The 12918-nt window shown below is 52.1% G+C and overlaps 5 protein-coding genes across 5 annotated transcripts; 3 read left to right on the forward strand and 2 right to left on the reverse strand.

Moving 5' to 3' along the window:
• Window positions 1-1470: 1470 nt before the first annotated feature.
• Window positions 1471-2460, forward strand: LTHEOB_10453 (uncharacterized protein; the record flags this gene model as incomplete). The annotated part of the gene is made up of 2 exons (XM_035507100.1): window positions 1471-2391; window positions 2443-2460. 2 exons carry the CDS (start codon window positions 1471-1473, stop codon window positions 2458-2460), a joined length of 939 nt encoding a protein of 312 aa, XP_035367762.1.
• A 406-nt stretch (window positions 2461-2866) lies between these two features.
• On the reverse strand, window positions 2867-4081 carry LTHEOB_10454 (Het domain protein; the record flags this gene model as incomplete). The annotated part of the gene is made up of 1 exon (XM_035507101.1): window positions 2867-4081. The coding sequence occupies one exon, from the start codon at window positions 4079-4081 to the stop codon at window positions 2867-2869; it is 1215 nt and encodes a 404-aa protein (XP_035367763.1).
• Window positions 4082-6933: 2852 nt separating this feature from the next.
• On the forward strand, window positions 6934-8487 carry LTHEOB_10455 (Cytochrome P450; the record flags this gene model as incomplete). Its single annotated transcript, XM_035507102.1, has 1 exon — window positions 6934-8487. One exon carries the CDS (start codon window positions 6934-6936, stop codon window positions 8485-8487), a length of 1554 nt encoding a protein of 517 aa, XP_035367764.1.
• A 263-nt stretch (window positions 8488-8750) lies between these two features.
• On the reverse strand, window positions 8751-10765 carry LTHEOB_10456 (Cytochrome p450; the record flags this gene model as incomplete). The annotated part of the gene is made up of 7 exons (XM_035507103.1): window positions 8751-8941; window positions 8997-9394; window positions 9445-9578; window positions 9636-9970; window positions 10021-10161; window positions 10217-10267; window positions 10327-10765. The coding sequence occupies 7 exons, from the start codon at window positions 10763-10765 to the stop codon at window positions 8751-8753; spliced, it is 1689 nt and encodes a 562-aa protein (XP_035367765.1).
• A 676-nt stretch (window positions 10766-11441) lies between these two features.
• On the forward strand, window positions 11442-12610 carry LTHEOB_10457 (Integral membrane protein; the record flags this gene model as incomplete). The annotated part of the gene is made up of 6 exons (XM_035507104.1): window positions 11442-11516; window positions 11644-11757; window positions 11813-11951; window positions 12018-12079; window positions 12134-12518; window positions 12570-12610. 6 exons carry the CDS (start codon window positions 11442-11444, stop codon window positions 12608-12610), a joined length of 816 nt encoding a protein of 271 aa, XP_035367766.1.
• Between the last annotated feature and the right edge of the window lie 308 nt (window positions 12611-12918).

A 12918-nucleotide genomic window follows, 5' to 3' on the forward strand; every position in this document is an offset into this window, starting at 1 on the left:
CTTGCCGCTAATGCACGAGAGAAACTGAGTTATTGCTGCGATCGCTCCGAAATGGGTGGAGTTTAAGAATTGTCATTGTTCAAAGCAACCAATGAAACGTTGCAAATGCTATACGCACGACGATTTGCCTATCTTGGCGTCGCGCTAGTACCCCCGAGATCTATGGTGACGCACCAAACCTCAGCTCGACCCACTTTTGCGTCGTGACTTGCACTTTGTGTCTATGTGCACTATGGAAGTCGATCAAGCTGATCAGATGAGATTTTTCCTCTCCACCACTAACAAGAGGCAATACTGCGTCTATGGATAGAAACTCGCATCCGGTTTCGTGTCGCAGAGGGTCGCATGTGTGGTGGGGTAGGGCTTGTTGAAGGCCGTGCAGCGGAGGTTGCTCCGCGTTGACAGCTGAATGGCCGTGCTTGAGCGCAGATCAGTCCGCTAAAGAAGTTGGGGAGTGGAGTAGGCCCGCGATTCTCAGCCAGATCCCCCAGTGGAGCCTCTTGGTTGCAGAGTGGTGGATTAACTGAAGGCAGCGACGATGTCAGGGGCAAAGTGGGGCCGTCGGTGGCGATGACAGCGCAACACATCAGCAAAGGGCAATGGCAGCGCAGAGGACCCGCAATACACGACACTAATTTTCAGCTGCTTCTGATATTTGAAATATTGTTCCAGGGCGCAGTGTATATCGTATACTTACAATAATTGTCAGCTGAAGTTGACGTCTTTATGCTATTTCGGAAAGTCCGCCGAGCGGTAAGACCGCGAACGCAGGCCCGGTCAGTCGCATATTGATGTCTTGACAATCTATTCTTGCTTTGCAACTGTCGTGATTGTCTATCACAGGATATAATATAGTGCGTTAACTACTAGCCCGCGATAAGGGGGAAAACATGGTTGCTGTAGCATTTTCGCCATCCGACTTTGTTGACCTGTAGTGAATGCCTTGACATTTGACTTGGCACTTCTTCAGCTGCTTTGAATACGAACTCTATCCTAGCACTGCATATCTCTAGACATCCCCGTTCAAGTCCGCAGATCGGCTTCCTGGTTCTTCCAAATCAAGGTTTGGGATCTGCATTGCGTGCGTATGGCAGGGATCTCGGAATCTTGCCTACCGTGCGCGATGACGGAGAATGACCCGAATCATGGAGCCACGTAATCGGTGATCTGCATTAGCACGAACTTTCAGCCGACCTGCAACACTGGGCGTGTCTATCTGTAGTTACTCTGTCCTTGGATTCGCCAGATCTGACTGAAGGCGGCAAGGTCATTCCGATCAGCTCGAGTCGCGATGAATTCTGCTTGACCTTTACGGTGTAATTGACCTACTTAGGCGAGGAGAACCTAGTGTCCACTAAATAATAGATTCTCATATATAGTTCGAGGTCGTCCATGCCTTTGCTTTTCCTCTCATCCCACAACCTTCCCATCTCTTCACCCATCATCTCTCATCTCTCCCCCTCCATCAACATGACTTTTGACCGCGAAGGCTCGGCGCCATTCCGATTCGACCACAACAGGCTCGGCACTGTCAAGCCGTACTTGGCCGAGCCTGAAGGCTTCGACCTCTCAACGGAGGATCTGGAAGCCGTGTTCGGCATCCAAGCGCAATACTTCGGCAAGCTCCCCAAACGCATGATCATCCCCGTTCTCGAGGGTAGCTGGTACACTCAGCATTGGTACTCGACGAATGGCTGGCTCTACGTCGTGGAGCCGGAGGCGTGGGTGCCTCAAGTCTCTCACGGCGACACCATGCCGGCTTCGTCATTCAAGACGACGTACGTGAGGGAGGAGGAGACCATCACCGAGACCAAGTTCAATGCTGGCACGTCGGCCGAGGTCACCATCGAGGCCGGCGGCACCTTCTACGGAGTCTCGGCCAACGTCAAGTCGACCAGCGACATTTCGTTCCGGTACTCGAGCTCCACGACGACCAAGGAGAGCCTGGAGACCAAGGGCACCAGCGGCAATGCGCCCATCCACCAGTTGTTCGTCTACCCGAAGCTGAGGTGCAAGGTCATCAAGAAGCAGCGCATCGATTACACCATCAACGACAGCAGCGAAGAGCTGAAGTGGACTGGTGATAGTTACAGGAATGGATACTGGGGCGAGCGCTGGGTGTCGGATAAGCGCCTGGGTGCGGTGAGGAAGCTCGGCCTTCACCCTGTTCCCATGGAAGGAAACGGCCTTGGCCACAAGGCCTACATTCTCCCCATCCCGCATGTCACCGACGATGGGGATATCGATGTTACGACCATCATGAGCCGGCAGGGGTGGGTCGATTGGTACGTCTACGATCTTCCCTGGCAGGATGGAGACGACGAGGTCATCGACCTCGCTGCGCCTAGGAACGGTGTGGCCTTTAGGCCCATGACCACATGGACAACATTGGTAAGTTGATTATCTCCCCAGCTACAATATTATCTGCTAATGCAAAAGTAGCCTCCGCTTGAGGAATAAGATGCCACAATCCTCCACTCCCAACGATGTTCGCCATAGTGGCTGTTCTGCCATGCTTGACTCCTGCATGCAGAACGCAGCCATTGTACCGAGCTATCATCGTGGCCGCTTTGGTGATCTATTCTCAAATGCCTTTGTCCATGCTCTGCACGCCAGACTTTCCTCTTTATGTCACATTCTGTACATTATGTACTAAATTCAAACCATGATTGACCAGCCACCAAAGCTTCTTTCCCCGCCATGACAAGTTGTTTAGCCATAATGGGGCGTGTTTCTCTGATTGACATTCGATGTGTCATCAGGCGTCCATCATACTCGCCAATGTTTCACTAACATGACCACAATTCGATCCTGCTTTTCCTCCCCTAGGACCTTACTGGACTATGCAAGCCTCCACGAATTCTCCCTAGGAGATTAGCCAAGTGGTTCCATAGGGAAGCATCTCACCGTGTACTTTGAACTGATACGGGAGGTCGCTCGCGCCCACTAATGACCGGTCTCTCTGGCCAGATCTGTGCCACCAGACGGTCGCCACGCAGCTATACGGTACGACGTAGGGCTGTGAGCTCGCCACGTCGGCGTACAGATCGTAATGATTGATGATAAATGCCCTGGTCTGAAACGTCTCATGCTCAACGTAACAGCGCTCGACGGCTTGAGGGTCGTTGTGTAGGACCAGGGCCATGTGCCCAAATTCGAAGTCGTCGTACATGTCATCGAGGCTGGCGCGGAACATGCAGTCGCGGTACATAAACGAAAACTGATGCGGTGGACTTGACAAGCTGATGCCGCTCGGGTTGTAGAGGCGGAAGCCGGGGCACTTGATCTCAAGGACATACTCGGGATCCCCCGCGCTGGGATGGGGCATCAACTGCATATACGTCCAGTCATACGGCTTGAGAGCGGCAAAGGCGCGCTCCGGTAGCTTTTCAGGATCTGGAACGTCGCCCTGTTCGTTGAGTGTAGGCCAACTTCCCTGGTTGTCGCCGCCCAGGAACGAGGACGGCGCCCATCGAAAGCCCGGGATCTGTAGCCGGTCCGAGGACTGGGACGCCATGAACGCCCAAGTCAACGATGGCCACCCGCAGTTGATGTAGAAAGACATCATCCGCTGTGAGGCAGGAGCACTCTGGATCGCAGCTATGCGATCCTGCTCCAGGCGGAGCATGCTGGCCAGACAAACAGGCTCGTCCTCGAGACGACTGGTCGTGCGGAAGTCCAACAGCAACGAGAAAGCTTCCTGGCGACGGGATTTCCCGCGGATCTTGTGCAATGAGCCATTCTTGATCTCCAAGCCGATCAGGTTGAACAGTGTCTTCATGAGCTTCCGCAGTGAATGTGGATGAGCGTATTGCCAGTCGTCATCAACCGCGCCAGCAACGATTTCTTCAAGCCTCGGGTACCGGATTCCAGGCCCCACGACCCCATCACAGAACTGAAAAACAATTTCGTCCGCCAGTTCGCTCTCCTGGCAAGTCCAGAGACGCTTCGACCAGTCGCTCAAGAAGATCCGTAATGCCACTTCAAAGGGATCCCGGAAGGAACACTGAAGGAGCTCTGCGTCAAGAACCAGTACTTTGTGCGCCTTGGAGTATATATCAGCCATGCGTCTGATTGCCATCTTTCGAGTTTCGTTGAATCGAGGTTCAACGGGGACGCAAAGCGTATCCATCCAGAAGCAGACAGGTTGACCGGGGGCAAAATATGGCCGAATCCACTTTGCTATCTGGTCAATGACGCAGTTCGGGAGAGAATTTTCAACCCGATTGCTCATTCCGTGCGACCACACGTGCGATATGGCAACGAAACCGCCACCTTGACCGTCCCACAGCCGGAATGTGTATGGGCGGCTTGGTACTACTTCCAAAACAGGCAGCGCGCCGCTGTACAAGCCCGCTGCAATGTTGGATGTCGGTGCCTGGATAGAACCGCACTTTCCAGTTGAGCAAAAATGACGGGGCCGATACCTCTTTTTCTCGGTGAGAGAAGCATCACACTTATACCATGAGCATTTGCTGTGGTCGGTGTGAACTCGGCGCCGTTGCAACTGCATACATGCTATGAGCCCGTCACTGTATGTTACAGTCTTTCTCATCCTCTGAATTTCGCTGAGGCACCAGCCCCGCTCATGCAGTGCCGTTATTACAGAATCACTTTCAAGCCCAAATCCAAAAGACGTAGGGGTGAAAGCGCTGCTGTAGCTCGGCTGAATCTGAGCTGCATGGTGATGCACTTGCTTTGCCCAAGCATTTCTCGCATGGTTGAAGGCTTCGAATACGGACATGATGGCAATGGTCGTTCGCTGGAATAGATCGCGATATGATTCCGGGATGCAGTCAAAATTGGCTGTCATCAGATTCCTTACATGGGGCTCGGCATCGAGGAAGACTTGATCGACTTCTTCAATCACAAATCTAGAATCTTCGTGCTCGGTGATCCTTCGGGCTACGCTGCTGACCCAAGAAGTGGTGAAGCTGGGCAATTTAACTGTCGTGAGGTATTTAGTGCCGTTGACCTCCCGAATGAAGTCTCCAAGATCACAAGTCGCCCGGCCTTGGCGAGCAACCTCGGCCAAAAATCCCAGAATCAGCCATTCTTGAAGATATCGTATGAACTCAAGCGCTCTGCCGTCGTCGGAGACGCATTCTTGCACATAATCTTTGTAATAGAATCGATCTGTTTCGTAGTATCGGTTTCGCAAGATATTGAAACGTATTTCTTCTTTGCAGTCTGGGTATCGACCGACATACTGCGTCGCGAAGTAGGAGCCTGGCGCGGGATTTGGAAGTTTTGGAATATGATCTTGACAAGAAGGCACTCGTAATGGCTGGGGCTGAAAAGGAATTGCTGGTTGCTCAGGGTGGGCTGCAAGAGAGGATTTTGAGTTACCCATGCTAAGAAGCTGGTCTGTGAAGAGATACCGCAAGAAAAGAAAATGAAAATGCTGTCGTCTGAGTGTTTATGACATTCATACCCTTCTCCATAGTTTTATTACGCGCCGTCAGAGCAGAAGCGAGCGTGGGGGCTGTGCATTTGCACCAATCACGTCAGGTGGGGAAGCGCTCAAAGAAACCCACCGTTTTTGCGCAAGGCTGATGAGCATCTTCCCCACAACTACGACACGTGTTGACCAATCAGATCAACATCATCAGGTGAAGTTACGAGCTACTACAAGACGTAAAGGGAAATTGTTCTGCTTAAACGCCGTGACACTTTTAGTGTAGCCCCACTTCGTATCTACGTAGACTACACCGCACCAAAAAAAGAAGGAAAAAAAAACAAAGTGCCCAATAGTCCGCATCAGTTAACGCATGTGGGCTTTTTCTACCAGAGATAATGTTTCGACAATCCTTAAACAGACTGGAAAGTGGGTACTTTTCCGCATGCCTTGCCAAGACAGTCCAATTTCCGGCCCGCTGGAATCGTGTGTGAGACTCCACGCCCGTAGGTAGATATTAAAGTAAATATGACCACTACTTCTAAACTTCTAGATCTACTCAACATAACCAATTAAACACGTGGGTTATATTGATCAATGCCCTCATGTCCGCCATCGCGGTCCAGCTCCTATTAATCATCAGACCAATTTACCCCTCTTGTTTCAAATAGGCCTCCGGCTGCCCATCCTAGAGATTTCTGTCTTGTAAGTGGTGACTTCACACCTACTCTGTAAACCATACGAGCATGTGCATCAAGGATCAAATCCAATTTATAACTGTTTAGCCAGTACGGCTTCCTTCACATCCGTGACAACATGTTTAACCTTATGTGGGAATCTGCAGTGCAGAAGAGTTGATCGACTGTTTGAACCATGAAGTTGGCTTGCTCGTTTCAGAGACTTTCAGAGACAGGTCGTTAGCTAAACGTTTGATGAAGCTGCTCAGCTCTTCGGTTGAGGAATAATCGGTGAAGTAGGATGGAATTTTCCGGCTACCAATTCGCCCTGTGATGATGGATCTTAAGTTTCCCTTAGTTAGAAGCTAAACTCTAACGCGAACCTGGCAGCTACGATTTTGTATGAGCAAGAAGTGGGGAACAATCTAAGGGAAACACCCATTTGCGCAATGTTGAGCATCTTGCCTACAACCCTGACATGTGCTGTCCAATCAGGTTAAACATGATTACAGGGGAGCGATATGAACTATGATGGGGAGGATTTTAGCGTGTCAGCAGTCCGTATCCACACAAACTGCGTCGCATAATAAAGTCAAAGTGAAGAATAAAGGTTTATCAGTCAGCATGAGTAGGTCATCTTGAAACAGATGAAAGCCCCGGCATGGTCCAGAAATGGGAAGGTATGTATGTACCAGGGCTGTTTCCGTGTGGTTTTCCGCCCCCTGCAAGCAACTGCCGGTCCGCTAGAACCGCATGTAGGGTTTCATCCATGCACATGAAAGCGAATATAACGCATGGCTTCCACTCACTTCTGTTGTTCTTCTCGAATTATGAATTTCCTCAACTAAAGAAGCAAGCATGTGGGCAACAGTCACACTGACCATCATCTCCATCATCGCCCTCCGACTACTATACGAAGCACGACGAGACCGACGCCTGCCACCTGGACCCAAGAGACTTCCATTCATCGGCAACCTCCACCAGGCGCCACACGACGTCCCCTGGCGCACGTACCACAAATGGTTCCAGCAGTACGGCCCCATCATCAGCGCCCAGTTCGGCGGCACGACGATGATCATGATCGGCGACAAGGACGTGGCGCACGAGCTGCTAGACAAGCGGGGCAGCGTGTACGCCGACCGGCCGCGGATGGTCATGGCGGGCGAGAACCTGACCAAGGGCATGCACCAGCTGCTGCGGCGCTACGACGAGCGGTACCTGCTGCACCAGCGCATGGACGCGCCGGTGCTGAGCCCGCGCGCGGCGGCGACGTACGAGCCGCTGCAGGACATGGAGTCGAAGCTGCTGCTGCACGAGTTTCTTTCGCGGAATGATTTCACAAAGCGCTTCGAGCGGTACAGCGCCAGTTTGGTGTATAGCCTGGCGTACGGGTTCCGCATTGAGACGGGCGACGAGCAGCCGCTCAAAGACGCGCACCGCGTGCAGGAGAACTTTGGCTACGCCGGTCGCGTGGGCACGTGGGTTGTTGACGCGCTGCCATTCCTGAATGTGCTGCCGCGTGGTCCACTGGCGCCGTGGAAGCGCGTGGCCGACGATTTCTTCCGCATCGAGAGCGCGCTGCACACCCGCAACACCGCCGTTGGCTTGTCGTCGAAGGCTTGGAACTGGACCAAGGAGCTGCACGCCAGCAGTGAGGCGGCCCAGATGGACGACCTCGAGTTCGCATACGATGTGGGCATCTTGGCCGACGCCGGGTTGGACACTACGACTGCTGCCATGGAGGTATTCGTGCTGGCTTGCCTTGCGTATCCGCAGTTTCTCCAGCACACCCAGCGCGAGTTGGATGAGGTAGTCGGTGGCGAGAGGTTTCCTTGCTTGGCTGATCGGGAGAAGCTGCCCTACATCCGTGCGTGCGTGGAAGAGACGTTGCGGTGGAGGCATATTGCACCGGGCGGCATCCCGCACGCCACGCGGTGCGAGGACGAGTACATGGGTTATCGAATCCCTAAGGGGGCGACCGTACTGCCTGCCTACTGGACCATGCACCTGGACGAGAAGGCGTGGGATGCGCCTTTGAGTTTCGCGCCGGAGCGCTGGTTGGGCCAACCGGATGGCAGGCACTTTGGCTTCGGTCGGCGTGTGTGTACCGGGCGCCACATTGCGCGGAACTCGATGTTTCTTCTCATCGCCCGCCTGCTGTGGGGGTTTGATATCAAGCACGCCGTTGATCCGGCTACGGGGGAAAAGGTTGAGGTTGACGATTTAGCCCTGACTTCTGGTTTTGTCTCAAAGCCACAGCCATTCCCCGCTCTGTTCAAACCTCGCAGCAAGCGCCATGAGGAGCTCATTGAGAGGGAATGGCAGACACAGGACAAAGATATTGATAAACTCTTGAATGGGATTCGCGATCAACAGATTCAGGCTGGGCTACATATCCGCGTAAAGGATTAAGGTATTAGAACGATAGTTCTCTGTTACTGTAGAAAAGGAACGTCAAGCATACTTTCAGCGGCGGCTTCATTGCACGAGTCTCACAAGTTCCTACACATAGTATGGTCACGAGACAGAAGCTTCTGAAGGTAGCTTTGCACCTTCTCATACTTGTCACAAGTAGTGATCTTAGCTTCCTAAAAGGCTGCTAATTTCTCAGGAACATTGAAATTCATGTTTACAAGATCAATTGACGGGCAGTATATTCTAATCCGAATATGATCTTAAGCTTTCCGCGACTTGAACATCAAGGGCAGCGGTGGAAGAGTCAAAGTAAAGGTGTCCTGCTGATTCTTCTCGAAGTTCTCTCCAGTCTCACCTGGGGCATAGCTGATGTCAAAGTTGAGAGCTACGCGGGACAAAAACATACGAAGCTCCAGCTTGGCAAGCTGCTTGCCTGCGCAGTTCATCGCACCTGTTCACACGTCAGCAGGGAGTTGGTAAATCTCCATCAAGCCATCTTGTCTTACCTCGAGAGAATGTGATGAAGGGAGCAGTCTCTGGGTTCAATTTGCCATCGCTCCACCTTTCAGGAACAAAGTCCAGAGGGTTGTCGTAGTTCCGAGAGTCACGATGCAGCGTCTGTGCAGGGATAGAAACAATACTATCACCAGGAATATACACTTCGTCAATCTGGAGTCCTTCTGGAGGCGTCAGGCGGCCCAGGCCACTGGGTACAGGAGGACGGAGACGAAGAGATTCGTTAATGATGTCGTCGAGATAGCTGATTTGCTTGACTTTTTCGTAGGACCAGTCGGAATCACCGTTCGGGAAGTATTCATCAAGCAGAGCTTGGAGTTTTTTGAGGACGCGTGGGTTACGAGCAAAGAAGTTCAGCGTGTTGGAAAGAGCATTGGCGGTGGTATCACTTGTAATCGTTAGCAAATGCCAAAAAGGGGATGGATGGCCATCACGGACCTGCCAGCAATGATAAGAAGACGGGCATCTTCGTGCAGTGCACCTTCACCTGGCGGTGCGGACTTGTCGTTCTCGAACCTCGCCTTAATCAGGTAAGAAAGGATGTCTTGAGGATCAGCGTCCTTGTCCACTTCCTAGACGGACCAGTCAGCATTTCCCAATCAGTAATTCCAGGCACATAGCTGCCGCACCATCTGCTTGTCTTTCACTTGCCCAGCGCAATAATTCATAAAGGCAGTGAGCTTGCTTGCCGCACCAGGAATTGCTGCAAGCATGGTCAACAACCAGGGAACTGGTGTGAGCAAACCAATGATTGACATGGAGTCGTGAATGCCCTTGATGGTAGGGTGCGTCTTGCCCGACTTCAGAGTTTCCAAATCCTTCCCGAGACCAACTTCGCCCATGACGTCGAAAGAGAAAAACATTGACCAGTCAGTCGCATCGACTGGACTGTTCTCCAACTTCCGGATTTGACTAATCAGAGTATCTGTCTTGGCCTTGACTCGAGGCTCATATTTCGCGAGTGCTGATTCAATGAGTCAAATTGACTTCAGATCTGTGACTAATTGATCGTACCTTTCACGCCCAGGCTGCGGTCCCAAGCTCGTCTTCGTTGCCGATGGACTTCCGAGACTCTTACAGAGTTGAGGGAGCATTTAGTAACGTCGTTCGTGACCTGGGCGTACCATGGTGATTTCTTGCACGCCGACGGGGGCCCTTGCCATGGTTAGTCTCAAGGCTGCCTTCATTTCCCTTTGCATATTTTACGCACCATGAATGAGCTGTACTGCGGCCGGTCGATTGACAGAGATTTCGCGGGGTCCTAAGACATGTGGTGAGCATGAATCATGCGTCACAACAGAGGACGGGAATGACGCGTACCGATGCGGACAAAATCCCCGTATTGCTTGTGCAGCTTTTCCACCTCATCACTCAGCTGGGTATTCTTGCAGGCCAGATACATTGCGTAAAATCGTGAGGCTGCGGCCAGCCTTGGACCAGGGAATTTCCGCAGCCTGTGGAAGATCAAACGGTAGGCGAGAATGCTCGTGGCAAGACCAAGCTTAAAGGCGAACGCCACCAACGCCGTTCGAAAAGCTGCTTCGGAGGCCTGAAAATGGCCGATCGAAGTGTAACATGCCCACAGAGCGGATGTAGACACCAAATAAATTCCGACAAACCGCCATCCATAGCTGTCAACCTCGAACCGGACGATGCTCCAGTGGAGCAGAACGCCCAGTGTAAACGCAGTCGAGAAAGAGTGCAAAAGCCCTGCCTGCAGACCTCTCTCAAGGCCGGCAACTTGGAGTTGGTTCATCATGTGTGCAAGGCGTGATGCGTTGGGCACGGAGGATGTGCCAAGAAAAAGAAAAGATGAAGGCACCAAAGCGCAAGCCTATGATACAGCTCGCTTTTTGTGTTATCGCTGGCATGGGGGCGAAAACACCACACGCCCCACCTTTGGGAAAGACCTGCACCACGCGGCCCCATTCCCGAGTTCCGCGGGACGGAAGTCTGTGCTCGGAGCTATTACCGAGAACGGGCGGCTTGATTCAAGCCATGCATGTTCGTTACCGACGGTCTGGAACTGTGGTCGAACTTGGGGTCTGCAACTCAAACCGCTGCCCGGGGTGCTGCATTAGCCGGCTGGCCTGTCACTCACGCCATGTAATTACAGCGTCGACCCCATTTAGGAGAGCTAAAGCCCCAAAGACAGACGTTTTCGGTTCTGTGCCGTGCCACATCCCTGCTCAACCACGCCGCACTGTGCCGCACCAGGATCCAGACTGCTGGCGCCCGCGCATGAAACACTGCCGACGACGACTTCTTCTCCGTGGTATGTAAGGAGCCGGTCCCCTGGCTGCGGAATCACGTCCCGTGCCGTTTGCACTTGGGTCAAGGTCTGGCCGGGGTCTAAGAAGCCCTGGAGCAGCTTCCGCTATGCGTTGGGCCCAAAACTCCACACCTCCCTGTTGTACTCTAGATGCAGACAATAGATGTACACCATGTCGCTGTCAACACTTCAGCCGCTTTGCTACTGGACAATCACACCGCTATTCGCTATTGCTACGGTCACTACGATTGCTCGAACCTACATACGGCTCTTCATTAAATCATTCGGCTTAGACGACTGGGCTTCTATCACATTACTTGTTGGCCACCCCCTGGACTTGATGGATAAATGTTGACTTGTAGCAGTTCTTCAACGCAGGGCTCCAAGCTATCCTATATGTGTTCCTCAAATATGGTGCCGGCTTGCACATCATAAAAGTGCAAACCGAGCACCCTGATTACATCACTCAACTCCTCAAGGTATGTCTTCATTGGAATACTTGAATGAATCTTGTCTGATGCAGGAATGGGCCAGGGGCTTTTCGCCATCGAGATCTACTACATCTGGATGCACTTCCATCTCAAGATGGGCTTCCTGCTCTTTTACATGCGTCTCTCTCACGTTCAATCTTTCCGCATCCTTATTTACATGGCAATGGTGTGCAACGCTCTTTGTACGGTGGGAATATGGGTACTCTATTGCCTTCAATGCATTCCGCTCGAAGCATTTTGGAACCCAGCAAAATACCCCGACACCATCTGCCTGAACAGCTCAGTCACTTACTTTGTCCCCTACTCCCTTGTAAGGATACCGACATGTGCTCTGAGGATCCCAGTAACTGACGTCGTATTGCAGATGCTGTCGTTGGACATTGCCATCTTCATCATTCCAATTCATACAGTCTGGAAGCTGCAGATGACCCTGCGCCGGAAACTCCAAGTGCTTAGTGTCATCTGCACCGGTGGTGCCGCCGTCCTCGTCTCCGCGCTCCGTCTTGTGGTACTGCTCGAATTCTCCAGAAGTCCCGATTTCACTTGGACACTGGGCAAGATGATCATCATCTCCTCCTTCGAGATCAATGTTGCTATCATCGCGTCCAACATGCCTTCCATGAAAGCTCTCTGGACCAGCTGGCGGGATGGAACATTGAGCTCACAGCAATCAAAATATTCCCAGCACCACCAGCTCTCCGATATTCCATCGAGCGGACAGCAATCACGGTCGGCATCAAAGAATCGAGGTTGGCCAGATCCGACGGCAAAAGCGAACAATATCTCAGAGCAATCGTTAGTAACGAAGGACAGGGCAGTTGTCACTCACTCGCCGCATTAGGATACGCATGGTTATCCTCTACGGCACCCAGAAGATTGAGCTCTATCATATAGGGGACAGAGCCCCTCCAATGGAGAACGCAAATTATTTCCTTGATTCAAGAACAGATACTCGCAAACAATCACCACAAGTATTTTGTATTTATTAGTCTATGATAGCACGAAATGTATGTTGGAAATGATACCACAGCGTAGAAGCCGAATCTTTACAGCGGGCATGCAAATCCAAATCTCCCGCCCAGCCCTAATCTCGTGATCATAATGACGCGGCAGCGTCATCTCTACGCATTACCGATACCCCGCAAAATA

This window comes from Lasiodiplodia theobromae (genome assembly GCF_012971845.1).
Source record: "Lasiodiplodia theobromae strain AM2As chromosome Unknown scaffold_39, whole genome shotgun sequence".
Taxonomy (NCBI): domain Eukaryota; kingdom Fungi; phylum Ascomycota; class Dothideomycetes; order Botryosphaeriales; family Botryosphaeriaceae; genus Lasiodiplodia; species Lasiodiplodia theobromae.